General features: G+C 41.2%; 1 protein-coding gene across 1 annotated transcript in view; it reads right to left on the bottom strand.

Moving 5' to 3' along the window:
* KLHL5 (kelch like family member 5) overlaps positions 1–17,150 on the bottom strand; it is a 41,608-nt gene extending 24,458 nt beyond the window's left edge. The window contains exons 1-4 of the mRNA XM_060246263.1: positions 16,690–17,150; positions 8,406–8,588; positions 3,924–4,060; positions 776–972 (exon numbers count right to left, since the gene is read on the bottom strand). Of these exons, the coding sequence (XP_060102246.1) occupies positions 776–972; positions 3,924–4,060; positions 8,406–8,588; positions 16,690–17,072 (900 nt within the window). The 5' untranslated portion in view covers positions 17,073–17,150. The remainder of the gene's footprint in view (positions 1–775; positions 973–3,923; positions 4,061–8,405; positions 8,589–16,689) is intronic.
* Between the last annotated feature and the right edge of the window lie 8,224 nt (positions 17,151–25,374).

Here is a 25,374-nt window from a genome sequence, read left to right as displayed (position 1 = left end):
GCCCCACATGGAAGATTTTATTGAGTTCTTCACTAAAACACAAAAAATTACAGATTTCAGCCTGTTAACTTCAACAGGGTTAGTCAAAGACAATCTAGAACTGGACATAAGTCTCTCTATTCAGGCAACTGCATCTTCAGAAAAGTAATTTGTAGTTCACAACATCACATGGCTCAGACATGCCAAACCATATTACGTGAACAACCTTTGTCACTGGTCAAAACCAATTATTCTTTTAGAATGCATTATCTGTCAATCCCAGCACTGTCACAGGACCAGTTTCATAACATGTGGGAATAAACAACAGTGTAAGGACACATGAAAGTGGTAGAAAAGTAGATACATTCAGTGGGCAAAAATCAGCAATAAACTTAGAATTCTCTGCATCATGCCCCTTACCCTGTATTTACCGATTTTGCACATCGCTTAATTGACCATTGAGAAATATGTCATATAGTATATATATATTAGTTTTCTAAGTACTCAAAATACTGAACTTGACAAGGTGGGCTGCTAATTATTCCCTAAGTTAAAAATGAGGGATAATGGAGTTAGGCTAACAGAAAGGAGGTTAATCAGTTCACAATGGAGCTGAGATCTGAGCAAGAGGGTTTAGGTGCACCAGTTCATAGACTATGCTGGAGACATATTCTGAAATATATGAGATTTATTTTGCCTTATTTCTCTGCTGCATTCCTTGAAACATTCCCTTGCCGTCAATTCAATAACTAGATGCACATGCAAACAACATACAGATGCACATGCAAATACATACCATGGTGTAATTGTGGGCCACTTTGTGCAAATCTGTGCAACCCTGTGCATCAGCGAAGGAGCGGATTCCAAGGCAATTTGATGGGTGAAGCTGTTTCATTAAGAACTTACAGCAAGCTTCTACAACCTGAGAGAGCTGGAGAATACAAGCTGTAGATAACAGGCACTCAATATTGTCTTCTTTTAGTTCAAGGCGACCTAGAATAATTAGAAAAAGTATTCATAATTTAGGAATAAGTGCACAACAGCAGCACTAGAAAAATCAGACCAAGGGTCTATCTTAGAAACAGGATGATGAACAACAGTGGATAACCAGATACTTTTGGGAAGCCCATAAGCAAGGCATGAAGACAACAAGCCCTCCTCTATTGTTTGTACCCTACCCACAGCAACTAATTCTGAGATATGCTGCCTTTGGCTCTGGGGGTTCCATTAGTTATCATGGTGAACAAAGAAAGGCTACCTAGTATTTGTGAATCTCCTGCACTGTGCAAGGGATTGGACTACTAGATGATCCTTGAGGTACTTTCCAACTCTAAGATTCTATTATAACCCATTCCTTTCTGAAGCTATCTAAACTAGTGGCTATTATCCTATCTTTCTGCAGTTAATTCCATAAGTTAACTATGACTGCATTCTGATCCCAGTTCATTCACCATAAGAACGAGCCATGAAGTACTCAGGTTTGCACTCTCCCCTGCACTTCTCCTCCCTTTCCCTACAGCACTGATGCTGAAGACATCCTGTTTGAAACAAACCACGGTTCCTTATGAAGTCCAAGAAGAAAAACAACTAACTGCGCTCATGCCAATAAACCTGGATTATAAACCAGAATGAGAACTGAACAGGACTTTCAAGTTCAGAAGCAAAATGCTTCTGACTCTCAGATGCTGGGGAGTAGTCAGCAGGCAAAAGTCTTGCATGTGGGCTTCCCCTGTGGTATCTGACTGGCCATTGTTAAAAGCAGGATACTGGACTAGCTAGACCGCCGCTTGGCCCCAGCGTGTTTACTTTTATGTTCTTAGTTACTGATTCACAGTGCAGTCCTAAGCAGAGTGAAACTACTCTAAATCTATTAACCCTGTTTAGGATTGCAATGTTAGAATCTTGGCTAACAGACAACAGCATACACTGGCTTACAGTTTTGCCTAACCTGGACATCACAAAAAAACCGCAGTTAATTCCAAAACAAGAAGTCTTCAATCTCAGCACTCCATGTGCAGGAAAGACAAGCCGAAGTGGATTCAGTTCAACAGGGCAGAAACATTCCTAAAGGCAACACAAGTGGTTTCTGCATACCATATCTGTAGCTGAATGTCTTTTATCATGGCACTGAAAGGACATCTTCCATCCTCCCATTAATTAACAAACAGCTTTCTACATTTTAACTCAGTCTGGGCTACAGGTATCATTAGGTGAACATGTGCCTAGTCATTTAGACCACCTCGTTTGGAAACACATGCTTAATTAGACTGATGGCTTATGCAATTGTTAGAGCGTCACAGGGGGATCTGGAAGACCCAGGTTTAAATCCCCATTCTGCTGTAGAAGCATGCTGGGTGACCCTGGGCCAGCCACACAGTCTCATTCTCACCTACCTCAGAAGGTGGCTGTTATGAGGATAAAATGGAAGAGAGCAGAATGATGCTGCATCCCATTGAGGAGAAAAGCAGGGTATAAATAATAAATAAAAGTTATGCTAAGCGTTCCCCTCCCTTTCAAAATGTGGAGCTTATTAAAGGTATTTCCCCTTTCTAAACTGCCAAACAATCTGCCTTTTCCAGCACTTTCATTTAATCTCCACACTTGTGTTTTTTTACATCTGATGTCACCTAAAATTCTTTTAAAATAGTTTTTGCAAACCATTTACAAAAAGTTTACTCAGGAGTTTCCAGCAATACAAAAACATCAGGGATACACACCCTAGATGTTTCAAGCAACCCTCTTTAAGTTTGCATTCAGTTAACATAAACCAGCCGCTTGTTTATTCCACACAATCCCTCCTGTGTATCAGATCATGTGGAGTAAGTCTGAATCTAGCGGCACATGCACACAGCTAAATGCAGACAAACACCTCTTTCAGTTAACAGAGCAAGCTATCTCACAAATAGCTCCAGGCCACTGAAGAACTACCTTGTACTACTAAGTCTACTCTGAGGCGTCTCCATTTTTCTCTGCATGTCAGAGATGTAGAGCAACACATTATCACAAAATTGAAAGACTTTCCAGCAAAAAATGTTCTATTTCTAGAGATTCGTTTTTTAATGAAATTGACAATGAATGCATGCCATTGCTCATAGGGTACTAGGCAAACTTGGCAGTTTCAAATTTATAATTAATGTTTTTCATGTCATTGTCTTGAGGAATGTAAGAGAACTGTGCATATTCTATTGAACTGTAAGTGGAAGATGAAGGAAGAAATACACTCACAAATATATGTAATAATCCTAATTTCAAAAATCAAGTTATTAATTCATCTGATTGACTGTACAGATCAAATCTAAACTAAAGCTAACATTCTTGTTGAAATGACTCCTCTCACATGATGGAGAGGATACTATAATGCCCAATTTGATATGGAACAAGTAATGCAAGCAATGCTATGGAAAGCAACAGTTGGTGACCCTGTGACCTCTATGCAAATGAATAAAATTTTATTGAAATAGATGAGTTGACATGGTATATCAAGAACAGCTCTTTGGGTTGCTAAACTGATTTCAAGAGGGTTTTGATTGGAATAATTCTTCACAGGACTGAACTGCAAGTGTGTCAACAGTTTTTCTTATCTTTGATCTTTTCATAAATCAATACCATGTAATGGAGCACATCTTGTACTGTCTTTAAATGACACAATTTTTTTTATAGTTAGATTTCAGTTGACAATTTGGCGCCATTCAAACACAGCATTAACACTGGGTACTTTTAAATTTTTGTTTGCTAAATAAGAAAAAATAAATACGATAAACCAGATCTCACTCTATTTAGGGAATTAGAAAATTTCCCAGACAATTTCCCAACTCATATTTTCCCCAGAAAGCCCATATAATCACTTTATACAAAAGTGCAGCATCCAGCATTCCGAAATAAAACACTCTGAAATAAACCATTCACTTAAATGGAGTAAGGCAAATTTACCAGCCACTCATTACCTGTATAGGCATATTGCACCAAAGCCCATAGTGCATTTGGTTCCACACCTTCCATTTTGATTTCTTCTTGCCTCGCTTCCCTTACGTTGTTCGTAAACATGGCTGCAAAATAGTCCGAGACCGAGGACAACACCAGTCTGTGAGCATATGGACATCAAGGGTGGGAGGGAGAAGAGAAATTGGGGACGGGGGAGACAGTCAATCTTGTATTTTCTATCTGCTTTATTTTATCCCTTGAAGGAAGAATATTAATGAAAACATTTTAAACTTGACAGAATTCTTTCATGCTTCGATATACCTCTGTAAAGTATTGCCCTGGCAAACAGGGACTTGTGCAGTTATCAAGAAAAGAAGTTACAGACCGTCTTCTGTTCAAATGGATAAAGGCATTTCTGCTGGCTACATCCTGTCATACCATTCCAATAAAGTGCTAGCACAATACATGACAATTTTTATATTTTCCAGGCACCATAGAGAAAAGATGAGGAGGTGTGAATTCTGCCCTCTCAGGTGCCTGGGTTGAAACCAGTAATCCATTGACAAAAGGATCATGTTTTCCTCCACCCCAGCAGTCTCTTCCAACCCTGGGAAAGTAGATTCCCATAGTTTTTGGGATAGGAATGGGCTAAAACCTATTCAAATCAAACCCACCAGTTAAAATAACTTTTCTAAATTTTTGTTATTTTACAATATTACTAAAATGGATGCAAGTAACAAATGTTTTTTACTCATGGACATGTACATGCACAAGTTTCTTTAGGAAACGAAAGGTCCTCTGTGCAAGCGCTAGTCATTTCCGACTCTGGGGTGACGCTGCTTTCACAACGTTTTCACGGCAGACATTTTTACGGGGTGGTTTGCCATTGCCTTCCCCGGTCATTACACTTTCCCCCCAGCAAGCTGGGTACTCATTTTACCGACCTCGGAAGGATGGAAGGCTGAGTCAACCTTGAGCCGGCTACCTGAACCAGCTTCCGCTGGAATTGAACTCAGATTGTGAGCAGAGGGCTCCGACTGCAGTATTGCAGCTTTACCACTCTGCACCATGGGGCAAGTTTCTTTACAGAATTACAAAACACAGCTCCAGTCAGACATACTTTTGTACATAAAAACATCTTAGAGTTATACATTCCTTGAAAGTAAGAAAGACATAATGAAAGCCACACCCCACATAGAAAAAGGTAAATGGGTCCTTTTTTGACCAGACAAAAAAATTATCTCTGGGGCTCATGGGACCTGCATGGACAAAGAAAGTAGTTATAGTAAGGAGGAGAGTTGGGCAAGCCCGAGTAGGAAAGCAGGTTGGGTCCATCCCAGTGATTCTTGTTAAGTTAGAATGACGCCATTCCTTCAATTTTCATGCACACAGGGGTTAATGAAGAGTCACCTTCCCAGAAACACACCAGGAGCACTTGCCCTCTGGTCATCCATGAACAAATGTAACACTTGAATGCAGCATGTAGTTATATAATCTAATACAAATACAATCGATCAAGGGGGCTACAGATATATGGAAGAATATGAGCTTTGCATGCAGAAGGGTCAACATTAAATCCCTGGCATCTTCAATAAAAGCATCTCAGCGATGAAAGAGACCTCTGCCCAAGACTTAGAACAGCTGCTGCCAGTCAGAGTAGACACATGACTCAATAACATAGCAACTTCATAAAAAGAACACAAATGACATCCCATTTTTTTTTAAAAAACACACTGTTTTAGGGATGTATGCAAATCATGTGCAAGCATCACACTCATATGAAGATCCCTGGTGGCTTAGATGGAAGGTGGGGGGGACGGGACAGGAATTTTAGATGGGCAGAGCGCTCTCACTGCCTCATCACAAGTAGGAATGAGAAACAGAGAGGGAGGGTCTTCTTAACTGAGCCACACATTCATATATGGAAACTTAAGAACACTAATGAGAGCAATGACCTCTAGGAATTTCATGCTTGGAGTCCAATGGGGCTACAATGCTAGGAGTCCAAGATATGCTACAAATGTGGTGGCCCAAGAAGGATGGGCTCAACACCAATGACATGTTTTGGCATGGAGTAATGGGTTGCCTGCAGAAAGAAGTAATGGAACAGCAAAGTAAAGTTGGAGCGGGTAAAACCCAAGCAGAAAAAGTGAGAACCATATGGCCTAGACCAGGGGTGGCCAAACTTGCTTAACATAAGAGCCTCAAGACATGAACGTCAAATGTTAGAGAGCTGAAAAGAATGCAGGCAAATAGATGGGGGTACGGAGGAGGGAAGAAGTGGAAAGAAAGCAACTTTAAAGGCATTCTCCATGCCACCAGCTGGCTTGGAGAAGTGATTTAAACAGAGAAATGTCTTCTTAAAGCTGACTGATGGGGCAGTAGGGGCTTTGAGAGCCACACAGTATGTGTGAAAGAGGCACAGTTTGGCCACCCCTGACCTAGACTGCCAGTTTTTTTAATGACTCCACACCAACAGAAACATCTGTGATGCTGTCCTGTGGAGTTTAAGTTTTCTTTTAAACAAGGCAAATAATTTTTATTTTATTTTATTTTTTTTAAAAAGAGAGCTCTTCTTGTCTAGAAGCCTTGTTTGAGCAAGTCACATCCAATTCTGGGCCTCTCTTGCGAAGCCAATGATTCACTGGCATTCTGTTTTATTTGCTGCAACTGAAAGTCATTAAGGGCAAACCTCTTTCTCTTCCCATTATCAGAGTTCAATCACACTCTAAACATCTTTCAAGAGGAAAAGAGGCAAGGCTGTATTTCAGTAAAATGGAGGAGAGAAGAACAATATAAGCTGCTTTGGGTCTCCACTAGGAAGAAAAGTGTGGTATAAACAAAATAAATAGTACTCAGTATCATTAGCGACAAGGTGGGATTTAGCTTTAGCTATTATATTTATGTTATTATGTTTGGAGTGTGAGTAAAGACACACATGAAAAATAATGTCTGCTGTTTTTGCAGAATTCAGCTTGGATGCTAAGCCTGATAGCATACATACAATAACGAGAGGCAAACAGAAAACCATATCCCTGTGAAATTTTAATGAATGGAAAACAAGCCAAAGGCTAGGCCCATTTGTATAGCTTGTAGTCAGCACAAAAGAATGACTTCCTCATTGATCTTGCACTATAATGCTGTTTCTCGCCTCCATTTTGACTGAGAGGGTTTTTTGGTGCCTTGAGCAGTCCTCACCTATATACAAATTTAACCATTACTCTGCTTTCTCCCCCCCCCCCCCTCGCTTTCTATCTAACGCACACATGTGCCAAACAGCCTCTGAAATACATTCTGTTAAATATCCATGGAGAAAAAGACAAACATTCGCTTTTAAACTTAAAAAAAACCCCACTGATGATTTTCTTGCTCAGTTTAAATATTTCAAAACAGTGACCATGTATGCATCAAATGATTTTTTGCAGAAGTTATGACCTTGTTTCATTAATAATCGTTTCTGTTTTACAGCCCCAATTAGGTTTGTCACAGTAGTATTTGAACAGCATGCAAAAAAAAACCTGTGCATGCTTACTCAGAAGTAAATACCCCTAGGTTCCAAAGCATTTAACCCCAAATAAATATGCACAGGATTTCATTCTTCAGGCATGAAACTCCTCTGCCCCAAAGCAAACACAACATAGGTGATCAACTCTGGTGGAAGGTAAGAGGAAAGCTGGAAAGCTTTTTGCTCCTCCCACTTCACTGCTGATCAGAGGCACTGTGTATGCAGCCCCAAGTCAAAACAGGTCCCCTCCTCAAAGTGGACACTGCTTTTTCCAGGGCTTTTTTAAATAGCAGGAATGCACAGGAACACAGTTCCCAATGGCTCAGTGTCAGGGGGTGTAGCCTAATATGCAAATGAGTTCCTGCTGAGCTTTTTCTACCCCCCCCCCCCCAAAAAAGGCCTGGCTTTTCCCATCAACAATGAAGTTGACCTGTGAGCATAAATCTGTTTCTGATTGGGGGCTGGTTCTTCTGAATCACAGCACTTGGCTAAAGAGCAAACAATGGCATAGCTGAATATACACCAAGCTCTGATTCTCCTCTGGCAGAGAAACACTCAAAATGCTGGTACAGCAGAAGAGTAAAACTAAACACATTTAAATGGAGCTTTTTTGCAGCAGGAACTCCTTTGCATATTGGGCCACACATCCCTGATGTAGCCAATCCTCCAATAGCTTACAGTAGGCCCTGTAGTAAGAGCCCTGTAAGCTCTTGGAGGATTGACTACATCAGAGGGGTGTAGCCTAATATGCAAAGGAGTTCCTGCTACAAAAAAGCCCTGCATTTAATCATATTTAACACACTAAGGAAAAGCTTTATTTCAGGGGGAGGCATGTGTGCTGACAATTGCAAGAAAGGTCTAACTTGAAAAATTATAATTGCCATATAGGCCTATTAAAAGTGGATTACTGTCAGATGTTTCAAATTTTATTTTTAACTACTGTGATGAATATACCAACATATTGAGAAGAGCTTCAGCCTTCATATAAAAGACTCCTTACCTGTGAGCTGGAATTCGGCGATCACCAGCAACTAATACCACATCGCACAATTGCTTGTGTCTCAGGTAATTTTCCATCTTTTTAAAGGTCTGTTCTGCATGATTGAGTGCTTGAAAAAATTCATCCGATGTACAAGGCTCCATAGTATGACAAGATGACAGAGTCTGGCTGCTATTGGAAGTCCTGTAATGATGAAAAAACACATATAAATTAAACATCTTCACATGCACAGCCTCACACATTAAAATGTTTTAGGAGGTATTTGCAGTATGCACAAAAGTGGAATTTAAATGGTGTCAGTACTTCCCCCCAACAGGGCTCACAGCTGCTGTGAGGGAGTGAGCTTAAACTGGGAAGAAGTATTGAGAAAAGGAGTTAAAAATGCCCCTTTCCCCAATTTGGTTTTTCGATTAACATATCCCAATCACAGATCTTCTGCATGACACCTGCACTATAATGTGGAGCCACTTATAACTCAAACTGAGCAATAAAATGAATATTTCAAAAATAGCTCTTCTGCTCATCTCTTCTCAATGTGATACTATTTTCTTCAAAAATAAAAAAAATCAATACAAAAGCCAGACGAATCAAAGTACGTGCAGAAGCCGGATGAACTAAATTAAGCGTTTAAAGTACAAAACTTCCAAGAGGTCTGTACGAACAAACCCAAATGCCTAAGAAGAGGCAGATCTGCTTACAAAAGTATGCACATTGGAAATAACTGTGACCCCAACAAGGCACTGAAGTACAAGTGCTGTTTTACGAGCTTTAGATATCACCCTGAAGTTGACGACTAGAGTATCATACTAATGGGTATTTTGTGCCTGGGAAAGTGGTTAATTGTTCAGCGAAGATGCAATTAACGGCACTGGCATTTATGTGATCATAATTAGGTTTCAGAATTAACTGCCTATTAAAAAGATGCATCGGGTAAATGAAAGAAGGAAAGCAGCACTGACCTCTACACTTACCTTCCTGAGCCAGCAAGCAGCAGATAGCTCAGAAAGACCAATTATAACCAAGGCTGCAGCCGATGGGGACATCTGACTCTTACAGAGGTCTAAAATACCCCAACCAGTTGGTTACCTAGTGACGGTGCACAATCCCTCTAAGCAAAAACTTCATGACACCTCTAGTGCCTGGAAAAACAATGGGGTCTTCACCAGCAACTGAACAAAGTTTGAAGAAGACGACAACTGTGGATTTATACCCCGCCCTTCTCTCTGAATCAGAGACTCAGAGCGGTTTACAATCTCCCATATCTTCTCCCCCCACAACAGACACCTTGTGAGGTGGGTGGGACTGAGAGGGCTCTCACAGCAGTTACCCTTTCAAAGACAACTCCTGCGATAGCTATGGCTGACTCAAGGCCATTCCGGCAGGTGCAAGTGGAGGAGTGGAGAATCATACCCTGTTCTCCCAGATAAGAGTCCGCTCACTTAACCACTACACCAAACTTGCTTGAGTTAAGACCAACGAAGTTTAATTCTAAGTATAAAATTCCATGTGCGCAAAGATGAAAGCTTATACCCAGAATTAAACTTAGTTGATATTCAAGGTGACAATGGACTCAAACTTTGTTCTCTTGCTTCAGACCAAAACGGCTACCCACCTGAATCTATCTTCACCAGCAACTGTTAGTGCCTTACTTTACAGGCCTTCTTAGTTTAAAACTTCGAAAACTTCGGCTGGAATCTCAATACACACCCAGCATCTTGTGCCTAGCAGGGCTTCTGTTGAGACTTCTGTTCTTAAGAGCAGCCCCTGTAGAGACTGTCAAGCTGTTCCCAGAGCTCAGAGAAACTACACAAACATCCTCCAACACTGAAGAGCTCTCAAGGGAGAGACATGGAAATGTCTCATTGGTGTGTGCAAATTTTTCCACAGATGGGGAAATGGCCCTTTCATTCTCAGCTGTGGCCTAAAAACTCAATTTGCTTTCCAACAGTTCTGGCAGATTTATAACTTTTGTGCCAGCATGTAATGGCGGAAATAACTCAATACCTGAGGTTTGCATTTTTGATATCCTTATTTTCTTGGCATATGGTCAATACAACTGCATGACAGATGCAGACCTCTTATAAAGTAAAGGTCAAACAGAGAGTCAAGGACACAAAAGACATTTTAAAAAACCTAGCTAATATTAACTGAAGGCCATTCTTGTTGACAAACATAATCTCATGCTCTTCTCTTAAGTGCTGATATTTGCAGTAGAGCCTGCTTAGCACAAATGACACATTTCTCATAAAGGGCAGTCTTGCTGCTAGGGAACATTTTTTTATTTTTTTGCCTCAAAACGCATCTGAGCGGGTTGCGTGCTTCAGCACTGAAGAAGGGGAGGAATTTAGAATGTTGGACACTATGCTCCCCATTGAAGGTAAAGGTCAGCCAGCTACTTCAGTTAAAAGCCTTGGGGTTACACTGGATCCGACATTACTGCTGAACAGATGCAAAAAACACTTTCCTCCAACTCAGTTCCTGTAAAATGACTCCTTACTTTGATATGGCAACCTGGAACCACGCCACAGACTACCTTAATGCACTGTATACTGATCTCCTTTTGAGAAAACTTGGAAACTCCCGTTGGTGCAGGATACTGTTGTTCGACTAGGAGCTAGATGAAGCATGCAAATTACTCTTATTCTGCAATTATTCCATTGGCTGCCCATTAACTATGGAGTTCAATTTAAGACAGTGACTGCCTCGAACAAATCCCTTTATGTCCTTGGCCTCTCATATCTTCAGGACTGCTTCTCCCACTGTGCTTTGCCATGACAGCAAAGCTCTCCTGAGCAGGGCCTTCTACTGGTATCAACCTGCACATGGGCAAAATCAACAACTGCCCATACAGTTGCTTCCTCCCGCTGTTTGCCCCCGCCTTATGGAATGGTCTACATGAGGAGGCCAGGAAGGCTCCTGCTCTCCTGGTTCTCCACAAACTATGCAAAACTCAATTATTCAAGAGGGCTTTTCTACACAGGCAATGGGGCTGCACTGGATGAAACAGCTTACAAAGTTGCTGTAGGATCCTACTCTATAATTTTGAATCCGTTAATGTGCGATGTAAATCTTTACACTTTGCTTCAGTTCTGTTTTTAGATTTCTGGAGGGTTCCAGACTTCTACAATCTTAATCCTTGTGTACTCAGGGGAGGGTGGTCTATAAATTTAAATTACAAACAAATAACATTAAATAAATAATCCTAACAGTTTACTGAATGCCCCATCCTGTTTATTGTACTGACTCACTCTTGTGTAATCTGCCTTGAATTCCAGTGAAAAAGGTAGACTACAAAGAACATAAATAAATACATGAAATAAGGCAAAGAGAGAAAAGTTAGGGAAATGAACCACTACTGGGAAAAGAAATTAGCCTTGCTGGTGTTCATAATTTTCAAAAAGATGGCTGTTCTGCAGCAGAAGGCAAATCTATAGTAGTAACAAAAATATAGATACCACTGGGAGGGGGCACAGTTAAGATGAACCCATGAAGATGAACCATGCCTTACACTGAATCAGACCACTGGCCCATCAAGGTCAGCACTGTCTGCTCTGGTGGCAGCTCCCCAGGATCTCTGGTAGAGGTTTTTCATGTCATCGATTACCCAGATATGTCAGGGACCAAACCAGGGACCTTCTGCAAACTAAGCAGATGTTTTACCACTGAGTCATGGCCCCTCCCAAGTTGCTCGTCTCTAATAATGCTCCAGGTACTAGATACATATTAAGAGATAACACATATGCAACTGTACTGCTTCCAATATTCATTACTGCAATGGACATGCTTGGGGGAAGTGGGAGAAGAAAGCAGTATTTCCCCCCAGGAAAATTATGGTGTTGTCATGTGACCTTGCAGCGTAGGAAGTCAACCAGCAGAGACCTAGACAACGATCGAATGCTGGTGATTCTGAAAATAGTAGGTATGGAAAACCCCTTATTTCCATTACTATCCCAGGTGAACAACAGCAAAAACTGAACAGATTAAGTATTATGCACTGAAGTTGGAGAACCACCTTTCCTGAAATGTATAATACAGGGGTGGTCAAACTGTGGCTTGGAAGTCACGTGGTTCTTTCACACATATTATGTGGCTCTCGAAGTCCCTGACGGCCAGCTTGGAGAAAGCATTTGTCTCTTTAATTCACTTCTCTGAGCCAAGCCAGCCGGCGGCTTCCTTCCTCCCTCTCTTTCTGACTTGCGGCTCTCAAACATCTGATGTTCATGTCTTGAGGCTCTCAAACATCTGACATTTATTCTATGCGGCTCTTACATTAAGCAAGTTTGGCCATGCATGGTATAGTACAAAGATAAAATGATAGAATTGCACATGGGGGTCTCTAAAAGTGGCTTGGAAGGTTATTACATCTCACCTCTCTGAAATGTCCTAGTCCCATTAGGAGTTGCCAGAAGTCACCATGACTTCAAAGCATGCAAGCATACCCACAAACTTTTTAAAAAATCTCCAATGTAAAACCTAAATTTGTAATGAAATCATAATTTGCTAGGAGGTTGCTTTTCTACCATGGATTGCTTCCATGTTTCTCAACATAGCAGATTACAAAAGTCTATATGAGTATATAGGTCATGCAGCTATTATTAAAAAAATTAACCGCATTTTCTCTATCAAGTAACTTTCCTTACATGAACACTACCACCCAACAATGGTTGCTGAACAAAGTTTGTCAAGTGGCACCGTTAAGGGTCAACAAAGTTTTAGTCATGGTATAAGCTTTCATGTGCATGCACACTTCTTCAGATACAATGAGAAAGAAATTACCAATCCACATATATAGGTAGAGAGTGAGAGGAGTAAATTAGCATACAGCATAATGAATAATAATTTTTTAAAAATTAATTTATAATAATTTTTAATTTATATCCCGCCCTCCCCGCCGAAGCAGGCTCAGGGTGGCTTACATAACGTAACATAATAAATACAATATTTCCAGTAATCAAATAATAAAGAAACAAATTACCCCATTAAAACATAAAAATAGAACATCAATAAAACAGATTTAAAACACAGATCAGTCTGGTGCTACCCATATAACATAGCTTGCATAGAGATGGAACTACTTCCACATTAATGAAGATGTCTAACAGCTTCAAGGAACAAACAGGAATAACAAGTATAGTTTATATGATTATCATTTGTTTGTGTTTAATTCCAGGGGGGAAACATAATTAAGGAAATAAATATGCCAAAATTGGAGATTGAGGGGCAGATGTATTCTTAATTGTGGAATGCTAAGTATAATTAACTGAGACCCTGCCATTACACTCCATCCCTCTCATCTCAAGCATGGAGGTGACCTTACAACATCATCTTCTTTGAAGTGGGGTGACTGGCTGTTATCTCCGCTGTCCCCAGACCAGAAAAATACATTCCAATCTATTATTCCAAATTACGTTACATTGTACTATTCATTACATTATAATCTATTACTCTAAATAAGAAACAAAATAGAAGGTATGGCCCTTCTGGGGGACTGGTGAAAATACAGATGTGAGGGCTGAATGAGTCAGTATATATAGTGAGATCGTGAGGTAAGAAACTAATATCCCTGTTAAGTCCTGGGGATTTCATTGTTCTCAGCAATTTCTTTATCTAGTCTGTAAACCACTCACTTCAGTGTTAGAAATTGCATGCAAAAAGAAGTCTAGGCAATTTCTAGGCAAGTCCAGGCAATTTTGAAGACACTCTTATCAACAAGAACACTGCAAGCCAAATTTTATAGGAGTCCTCAGAAAAAATTAAATGTAAACAATGAGCTCAAGACAGATACATACACTATTTTTTCTTATATTTGGGTAATAACAGACAGGCATTTAGGGGCAGACCGGAAGTGTCCCAGATCGGGCCAGCTCAAAAAGAGCCAGCCACATGCTCCCCGGTGAGGCGGCCCCATCCCATTCGCGAGGTGGCCCCATTCCATCTGTGAGGCAGCTTGATATGATCAGATGGCAGGGGGGGCAGGCCTCAGAAGCCGGACGGCTCCTTTTCTCCCTCAAAGAGTCAAGCACACATGTGCTCATACACTCTAGGTAGTTTTTACAAAAGAAGCAGCAGCAGCCGGAAACGGCTTGGGGCGGCTTGGCGGTTGCATACCACCAAGGCGCCTCGCTTGCACACTTCCCCATCCAGATGCTGAAGAGGCGACTGGCATACAGCTCAAAAATTTGCTACCACTTTGACAGTGGTAGCTTTCTGAGCCGTTCTGAGGCCGCCAGAGGACCAAGTAAGTACGGGATGGGGCCAGGCAGCAGTGTTTGCAAGGATTTTTTGGGTTGGTTTCTGAGGCGTCTCTGAGTCACCCCTAACTGCCCTTCTGTTATCACCCATAATCTTTCACCATTCATACATTCTAAAATAAGACTTTCTTTAAGTTTAAACAAATGTAGTTTTTACTCATGGATGAATGATGGGAAGACTAGATTTTTCTATGAAGAAAAAAAGAGAATAAGGACAATTCCCCTTTGTAAATCACATTCTTAAAAGAGATGCATGAGATACATATGTTGATTTCTTACTTTAGTGAATGCATCTCATAGGGGGAAAGCACAGAATGTAGTCACAGACTCAGATAACTACATTATATTGACTTTTAAAAGGTTACTTTCCCTCCATTCTCATAGGGTTTTGGTAGCCTTCAATATCAGACTAGATTTACAGCGAAGCAAACTATACTTACTTACAAGCCTCTAAATCTCCAAATCTCTTTTTACTGAAAGCATAAGGACAGACCTAAGGGAAGAAAGGAGCCAGACAGACAGACATGCGTACCCTGGCTATCTCAAATCCAAAAGTCAGGAGATTTTGGTAGAGCGCAGCCTGAGATTCACAGAGTGAGGCATCCAGCAGGGAAGCACATGGACTCTCACTGTAGTATGCCTCAGTGCATTTATGTGCTTGCGCATGCAAAGACATCCATACCCTGGGTTGGATCCAGCCAGCTTTTTCACTTTCTTAGTAAAACCTCTGTCCCACACTTTACCACCTATTTTAAATACTGTATTTTTTCTTTTGTTCCAAAGCTCAGGTCACCGTTAACACTGCTCCCCAGGAAATCAAAATTGACTCTCTTCACTATTTAGAGCTCCAGGTGGACACCTGGATTAAAAAAGGGAATTTTTCTCCATAGAATTAATTTGATACCTTCAGAATAAGTTGTATAGTAATGGCATATTCTCCCTGTACAAACACTGAACAGATGTTGCTGTAAGCACTAACATGCACTGCCATCCACACAGCCTAAGGTGGAGATTTACTCCTGTCACCTTAATTATTTACCCCACTGAGTGTGCCATTTCATGCATTTTTTTAAAAAAAAATGTTCTTTGACAGAAACCTTTTAGATTTGAAACAGATCTTCAGCTTCCATGCTCCCCCTAACAATTAAAATAAAAACAAAGTGAGGAGTCAAACACTACAGTATCCCCCACCTCTTCTTACGCAACAAAGTCTTCTATGTACAAAAAAAATTAAAGTAAATTGATTTCATTAATTTCTATCAATAACACTCAATAACAATAACACTCAACACTGCAAAGTGCATAGGAGTGCAGAGCGATTTAGAGGAAGTCCATTTGCCACCTAGATTTTAAAGAGCTAGGAAGGTCAAATCAAATATATTTGAAGAGAAGAGTGCATCATGAAATGAAATGAAGAACGTAAAAAGGAAACCTGACCTCCCTCTAAAAGCTAAGGACAAAACATCTTCTGCAATGAAAGCCTACTGCTACACATCTGCAAACACTTTCTTTTACAAAAATCCAAAGCCTAACATTTTTAGTTATCCTTATGTTAGAGCAAATTGTGATTTGGGATGCATGACAAAGGCTGCACCAGTTATATGATGCTCAACCACATTTCAGCTATATGGGTTCAAACAAATCTTACAATTTGACTCCTGTTCAGCTTCACAACCAAAATACAACCATAAAAATTGATCCAGTTCATACATTAAAATATATGGCTTACCTACAGACCATAAGTAAAAGAGCTGAGTGTTCCCTTCTAGTTCTATTACCTTTTCTCCCCAGGGTCTAGGAAAGGAATTTGCTTTCTTTAGCGACTCCCTTTTCATCTCCTTAATAAATCATTTTGATACAGGTTAGAAACACAGGTAAAAGCTACATTTTAAAGCTGCACATATGTACGCGCTGCTAACAGTTTACGTACTTGGCAGTATTTTTCACAGCATGGCAATGGAAGATTTATTTTTACACTTCGATGACACCCCCCTCAAGTCATAACCCATTTCTTACAATTGAAAAGTAACAACCTGCATGAACTGCTGTCAGATACATTTTCCTCTTCGCTTGCTCCATCGTCAGCTTCTGGTCTATCGAGCCAATGTGCACCTCCGCAGTCCTCTGCGGTGAACTCACATGTAGGCACTTCAGAACCGGATGCCATTGGCCAAGAAGGTGAATTCTGGAAACCCTGTTGGCTGGACCTTTGGAAGCCAATTGATGCCAAAGGCAGGGACAAGTTCCCTGGATCCAAAAACTTTATCCCACCAGCAGTAGCATTGTGCCCTGCGTTCCAGAAGTCTCCTGGCTGGCAGTCAGCACTAGGATTAGGAGTCGCTTGCTGGTGACCAAACCACCTCCATCTGATTTTTAAAATCTGCTTCACGTCGAACTCTTTACGAGAGCCAGACATCTTCTGCGGAGAGCAAGTTATCGCCTAGGCAACGGGGCAAGCAGCAGCGCACATAAAGAAGATTTGTGCATCCAACCAGCACAAGAGAAACACATGGTCTGCCTGTTTACGGACAGCTGTGTTTGGGGAGGAAAGATTCCCACATTCAAATGCAGGTAGAAAACCCTCTATCCTATCAGCAGGGATAGCCCAAAAAACAGCTAAAAAGAAAAAGGCTGAGTTGTCACTTCTTTCAAAAAGAATGCTAACAAGCTACATCAAAGCAGCCAATACATTCCCTCTCGCTTTCCTCTTCACCCTCTTACCATTAAAGTTCAAACAGCACTGACGGCAGAGTACTTTCTAAGTCTAACCGCAACTCCCCCCTCCCCTCCCTAAACCGCTAATGACAAAGAACGCAACTCCTATGCTTCATCTCAGGATCTGCTATTTATCATGTTAGTTCTTTCCTTTACAGAAGGCAGTGGGAAGGACATACCCACCCATCACCACGATCTTTAAAAGTCACCAAAATACTCAGAGAAAAATTTCAGAATTGGGGCAAGATAATGTTAGGATAGTTTCTATTCACAAACAATATTTATATGCAATGTTTAAGAATGAGAATAGACAGCAAAAGCACCTCTGCTATCAGTGTTTTGAAGTCCTTCTTTGTATTTAATTTTGCTTTTATGGCTCTCCTTCAAGAAACTCCCAAGCAGCCTCCTGATGTGGACAGCGCCCAGTCATATTTTTTAAAGGGATGGAGGAGCTTTCGGAATAGAGCTGCTGTTCAGGTTGGGCCACTTTCACCTCTTATGGTTCTTTTTGCAGGAGAGCCAGTTTGGTATAGTGGTTAAGTGCGCGGACTCTTATCTGGGAGAACCGGGTTTGATTCCCCACTCCTTCACTTGCAGCTGCTGGAATGGCCTTCGGTCAGTCATAGCTCTTGTAGGAGTTGTCCTTGAAAGGGCAGCTGCTGTAAGAGCTCTCTCAGGCCCACCTACCTCACAGGGCATCTTTTGTGTATGGGGGAAGTAAAGGAGACTGTGACCGCTCTGAGATTCAGAGTATAGGGTGGGATATAAATCCAATATAATCTTCAAAAACTTGCTAAATTGGTTTGACCGGACATGACGATGGGACAATAGAAATACATGTGTGTACACAATGGGAGGGAGGGAAGGCAGCATATGGCATAGCCTGACCTCATCAGATGTCAGAAGCTAGGCAGGGTTGGTATTTGGAAGGGACACCAGCAGGGGAAGGCAATGGCAAACCACCTCTGCTTCTCACTTGTCCTGAAAGCCCCCTTGCTGGGGCCACCATAAGTTGGCTGCAACCTGACAGCACTTTACATACACACACAATGGTAAGTGAAGTATCTCTTCAGCTTGTTTTAACTCTCTTCAAAATAATGCATCAGTCATAATCCAGACCTGTTCAGTATGAATAGATATATGCCTCAATTTATAAAGCTAACACTAATTGTTTCTTTTGCACTATCTCATAAGTCTTATAAGTCACCACTTGCCTAGAGTGAGTGAGAACTGCCTGCAGGAAGGGGCAGTCTTAAGCACAGTGCATCTCTCCCAGGCATCCATGCTGGATGCCCTACCACCCTGATGCCAGCTGCCCCAGCAGCTACTCTAAATCCCTGCTGCATGAAGTCGCCACTGATTCTCCACATTGGCTGACACTTAGATAACACAGAGTCAGTGATCAGCTGTATGGCAGTGGGGGCCCCCAACTACCCTACAGCTGATCTCCCACATTGCCTAAGTTTGGTAACCCCCTAAGATTCTTGGGGGGGGGCTCCTCGAGGTCAAGGTAAGAAACTTTTTTTAAAAGGCTTATTTTTATACTGTTACATTGTTTTATTTGTAAACTGCCTTAGGCTGGATTCTGAAGCACAGAAATATATTCTAAATAAAATAAAAATATATAAATAATAAATGCACAACTAAACTGGAAGAGAGTGGTTTCTCCTTTTCCTCTTGGTTACTGTATGCCACAATGAATTACATTGTGGGTAGACAGGCTTTTAACTTTTTGACTTTTGTAAACTAACTTACAAGGCTCAGTTATATAGCTTGGAAATCATAATACATAGAAAGTAACTGACAAGTTTGCAAACAGTAGTTTTCAGATGATATTTCATTGTAAACATTTATTTGACACTGACACTGCAAAACTGACCTTTTATTCCATTATCAAGGGCTTGCTGTCTTTCCCATTCCTTATTGCAATCTTCATGTTACGCTTGCTTAAAACCAGAGAGCAGGAGATAGTTGGACAATTTATAATAAATTGATATTACACTGATGAAATTAACAGTGGAATCCTACAGACAGTTATGATTTTCTAAGCTACCAACTTTAGCACACTGCAAATCTTCTCAGGACTTTACAAGAGATGCTTTGGGGATGGTTTGTTTTACAATTGCTGAGCTGGGAAGCCAGGTGTTCACAGAAGGCAACAACATTCCATTCTTGAGCAAGGTGACTGACCAGGTGGTAGCTGGACAACTTCTTTCGCTCTGCGTTTAGGCCTGTTTATGTGACTAGAACACCCTTGGTTGTCCTGGGGGACAACTTGCACTGGGAGATGGACAGAAGGAACATGACTGTTGATTCTCCTGGACATCTCAGAGGCCTTTGATACCATCAAGAATACCTTTTGGGCCACCTACATGGACTGGAATTGGGAGGCACTATTCTGGAGAGGGGAGTTCCAGTCCTTATTGGAGGGTAGTTTTCAGAAGGTGGTGCTGGAGGACTACAGCTCAGTCCCCTGGCATCTGACCTATGGGGTCATGCAAGGTTCCATCTTGTCCCCTATGCTCTTTAACAACTTCATGAAACCACAGGGTGATGTCATCTGGAGATCTGGGCTGCCACCGATATAAAGATGACATTCAGCTCCATCCCGTGTTTTCAGTGGATTCCAAGGACCCTACGGGAACTCTTACCCAGAGGCAGTTTTAGAGTAGATACAGGCTACTAAGCCGAAGCTTAATCCCAACAAGACAGAATTGTTACTGGTGGGCAAAAGGACTGGCCTGGGCTTTTAGGTGTCACTTGTTCTGGATGGGGTTGAACTTTCCTTGAAGGAACAGGTCTGTAGTCCAGGCCTACTGTTTGGTAAGCAAGTGGTAGCTGTGGGTAGGAGTGCCTTTTGTCAGCTTTGACTGGTTAGCCAGCTACACCCTTTCCCGGGCAGAAAAGATCTGGCCACTGTGTTGCATGCCATGGTTACATCTAGATAAGATTACTGCAATGCACTCTATGTGGAGCTGCCCTTGAGAAGTGTTTGGAAACTTCAGTGGGTATAGAATACTGCAGCCAGAATGTTCACTGGAGTGGGTAACAGGGATCACATCAATCCAGTCTTGGCCCGTCTGCTCCCAATTTGTTTCTGGGCACAGTTCAAGGTCTGCACCTTCAAAGCCCTATATTGTTTGGGACCAACATACTTGAAGGACTGCCCAAACCCTTATGAACCTGCCAGAATACTGCTTTGGGTGCCCCCATTTTCTGAGGCTTGGCAAGCGGCAACCCCGGAGAAGGCTTTCTTAGCCATGGCACCAAAGCTCTGGAACTCTCTCCCCAAGGAGATTCTTGTGTCCCCTACTGGTGTTGTCTTCTACCAGCGGGTAAAGACTTTTTTGTTTCATCTGGCATTTCTCCAATGATCCCTCCTTCCTAACCAATGTTTTGTTTTTAAAATGTTTTATATGTATTTTAACTCTTTTTAATTGTTTTAATGGAGTGTTGGGGGTGTTGATTTTAATGGGTTTAAAATGTGGGTTTTATTGTGTGGGTTTTAATTTGTTAGCTGCCTAGACATCTGAAGGTGGGGATACAAATTTTTAAGTAAATAATAAATAAGCAAAAGGGGGGAGAAGAGGGGGGGGAATCTGCCAGTAGTACAAAGACACAGCCTCAGCAATGGCCCTTCACACAACAACTGCATAATGCAACAATAGTCAGGGCCTGAGGTAAAGGGCATAAAATGAAAGGCCAACTAGCAGCACTTGTGAAAGTACAGAGCCTGGGAGAACGCCAAGGACAGTCTTGTGACATAGTCAGCTTTCAGGGATGTTGGACGCATGCAAGAACGATGGTGCTGTCAACACTCCTTGCTGGTTTCTCAATGACTGTCCAGCTTCAAGAGTCCTGCTAGGATCAGCGTGAACATTTGACCTTTTTACAGGTAGAGCGGAAGAACGCATTTAATCTCCTTTAGCTTGAATCTGCAATTACATCACTTTCTGTCTCAGTCCAAAACTGGCAACTGTATGCCACCTCATCCATGGCAGCCAATCCAGCTCATCTTGGCAGAAGGGCTTCTAGGTCCTTTGGTGCCTCTTTGTCATGTCACTGAGGCTGAAGCTGGCCAGAGTGTCTAGCACCCCCCCCCCCGCCCACATCAGTTGGCTCTCAGCTGGCTCCTGTCTTTCTGCTTGGTCTATGCTGACTTAATCCTGGTGATGTTGCTGTATACATTTACCACTATCATTTTGCAAACAAAGACATTCTCATGCAAAGCTAAGAGCACTAAAAGATTATTTATACCTTCTGAACTTACTAACAACCTTGTCATTTACGAAGTTTTAGTGTAACTGCACTAGAGATTAGAACAGATAACCAAGATTCAACAACCCAATGTGTTTCAGCCAGACGTAAGTAGAATTTGTTTTTCTTTCTGAAGGTTTATTCCTTTACATTTGTCTCAAAGTAAGCAGAATTCTTGAAACAGAATATTGGTTTTATCAACATTAATTTTACATGAACTGAAAGCAGGGATTTCCCATGTTGCACTGGGCTTCTAAAGGCAGCAGGCTAAATTGATTAAATTAGAGCTGCCAACTGAGTGCTCTACTTTTGCTCAAAGCATGCTGTTTCGAGAGATAAGACAGCAGAATAACTTGCAATGTAATTAATCATCATTTCTTCACATATGCAGCTCCTGAATTATAATCATACTGGGGAAAAAAAGGTTATGCATCAAAACAGACTTCTGAATTTAAGAGAAGGTACAGAATCCACATGATCACGGTGGCATATTTCAGAGAACCCAGGATTCATTCAGCCAGGCAGAACATGTTGAACTGGTCTCATGCTAGCACCAGGACCTGACATAACCAAAAAAAACTGGCATAAACTAGATATATTAATATGGCAGCAGAACTGACTGGAGAGCCCAGATTCACAAGATCTTTTCATCAGGCACCCAAGTATCAATCATGTGAACAAACCCTGAGTGTAAGCCATTACATCAACTGTAGTCAATATCCATTCAATTTTTATCCCTTTGGGGTAGCATTTACAGTTCTGCCATTTTGTCACAATTACCCTATGAGGATAGGGTAAGATAAAAGAGGCTAGGATAAAAGAGAGTGCTGTTCCCAAAACTGCCCAGTGAGTTTCATGGCAAGAGGGAATCCGAATCTAGATTTCCCCCAGCTCTAGTCCAACACTATATCACAGTGGCTCTCTGCGGTAGAAGATACTTAAAGATGCTAATAACTCTAAAACAGGAACCAACAAACTCAAAGTATGTTAGTCATATGAGCAACACCTTACTGCTGAAAACATGGTGAGGATCTGTACAAATTTAATAGGAAGTCCTCTAAATATGCTGAAACACTACTAAGTCAAACCTGACTGGATCAATAAAAGGATAGTAGTTCCAATACCATTTTCTCCGACTGATCGCTCTGCCTCTTATGCCTGCTCCAACCCCAGCCTGTTTCTATGTTCAGCCCAGGCCTTTCCTGATACAACTTACGGAAGTACAAACAAGAAAGAGCTAATTATGGAAAAACTCACACTGAGCTCTATCAATTTATAACAACTGCAAATTGCTAGCTGATTCAAATCCCACTTCTGACAAGGCGAGATACTTTCCCTTGGTGCCCAACCTCAACCATACTATATGGGTAACACTACTGGCTTCCCTTTTGGGTTTTTTTAAAAAAAGAATGATGACATATGAAATGCTTTGAGTACTACAAGGACTATATAAATGTCTGACATTACTACAGAACTGCAGCACACACATTTCCTGCATACACTTCCTGCATCTTAAGAGTGACCCATTTTATTCCTTTATATTTTAATCCATTTCCATGAAACTGCACATCCTTTTAACCACCCATAAGTGTGTTTCAAGCTCTACCGATAGGAAGAATAATTTCTGCTTGTAAAGGAAATTCTATTTAGCCAGCCAAAATTAATACCTTATGAAAAATAAATACTTTATGAGAAATGGCCAGACTCCACGTTGATAAAAAAAGACTCAACAGTGCAATCCTATGCAGAGTGCCTCCACCCTAAAAGTCCACTGATTTGATACTTTGCATAGAATTGCACTGTTAGTTTCAAACTGTTCAGTATCTTGAAACCAAAGATAAAACCTAACCAGATATTAGGGTTGAAAAAACCCAAGAAAGCATTTTAAACACAATCAGGATGAAATCACTGTGTGTAACACCTTAAATTTTTTTGCAGTTTGTATATATATATAAATTATAACAATATAAATTATGTGACAATCATACCTTTCAGTTATTGTAGCAGCATTTTTAAGGTTTCACACCCCAAGGTGCTGCTACAGCTAAAGGTTTAGCAACACATGGGCAAGGTTAGTAATGAGGATCCTTCCTACAGAACTGGCACTGGTCTAGGACTGGAAGTGATGCTTCGCGGAAAGGACCTTTGTCACCAGCTCTGCCCACATACAGTGAAATGTTCAAAAACGGTAGCAATGCTGGGACAAAGCCAGAGAAAGTGCTTTCCACACCACTATTGTCTAAAAAGGTAAAGGTACTCTCCTGTGTAAGGACCAGTCATTTGCGACTCTGGGGTGATGTTGCTTTCACAACGTTTTCACAGCAGACTTTTTACGGGGTGGTTTGCTACTGCCTTCCCCAGTCATCTACACTTTCCCCCCAGCAAGCTGGGTACTCATTTTACCGACCTCGGAAGGATGGAAGGCTGAGTCAACCTAGAGCCAGCTATTTGAACCCAGCTTCTGCCAGGATTAAACTCAGGTCGTGAGCAGAGCTTAGGACTGCAGTACTACAGCTTTACTACTCTGCGCCACAGGGCTCTTCATGTCTAAAAAGGACCAAATACCTGTTCAGATGTAACAAGGTAGTTACGGTGGCATGCACCATTCACTTGGAATGCGGAAGCAGCAATCCTCAGAATTACGCTTATGCAAATGACACTAAGCTTATCTACCCCAATAATTGAAATGCAAATGGAAAACTGTTCATGCATTTACAAAAAAATCTTTTGAAATACCTCTGTGCTTATTCCTTACTCTGGTATTGTTCAGCCACTTTAATCTTGTTTACTTCCATATGTAGCTGTACCATATTGCCAATGTTACACCAGACAATCTTCAGTAGAATAATTCATCATTATCAAGATGAAACCCCAGGCCACGGACAACAATAGCAGATTTTTCTGACCACAGCTTGTAAAGACATGGCTTTTGCTAGGTGAGGAAAAAAAATAACGTAGCGCCATCAAAAGTTTTTCCGCCAATGCAGCATTCAAACCAGATCATTTTAAAAAGTATCAACACAATGATGTCCCCTAACATTCTGTTTTCTGTGCTGTCGCCCAGCTTTGCAGCAATCTCTTCAGACAGATGGTAAGGAAAGCAAGTTCATGGACAGGAAAGTGAGTATTTTTGCAATTCCATTCACATTAGCACTGTTTTCCTTGTTTCAACCCTACCCCTTTAGAAAAAAACCAGATGACAAATCACTGAAATGCTATAAAAATACACACACAAACACACAGAGACTCCTCTGAATCCCCAGCCTTCTTTCTTTTTAAAACCATCTAGCTGGTTTTATTGAGGAGATACGCCTTTCCCTTTATAGTTCTATAATAAAAAGAGCTAAAACCTTGTGTTAAAAAAAAGTGAGAATTCAGAGGAGCTAGGAGGTAGATCATTGTAATGTTATAGTGATCAATGTTAACTGTTGTTTTTTTCTCAAATATAAAGCCTTCTGGTGATGCAAGACTAGCAGCTGTGCACAGCTAATGGAAGGGAAGTAGATTAGAATTCAGATGGATTTGCAGTGGCAAAGAAGTATCCACACACAGTTTTTGGCATTGAAAGCTATAAGGAGAAATGTGGGCAAGCACAGACAGCTTCAAGTGGGGATTGGGTAAACATATGGAGCAGAGGTCCATCAGTGGCTATTAGCCACCGCTTATTGATGGAACTCTCTGGGGCAGTAATGCTCTGTGTTCTTGGAGCTTGGGGGGGCCCACAGTGGGAGGGTTTCTAGAGTTCT

Source organism: Heteronotia binoei, chromosome 9 (assembly GCF_032191835.1).
Source record: "Heteronotia binoei isolate CCM8104 ecotype False Entrance Well chromosome 9, APGP_CSIRO_Hbin_v1, whole genome shotgun sequence".
NCBI lineage: Eukaryota > Metazoa > Chordata > Lepidosauria > Squamata > Gekkonidae > Heteronotia > Heteronotia binoei.
This window is presented reverse-complemented; position numbering and strand designations above follow the sequence as displayed.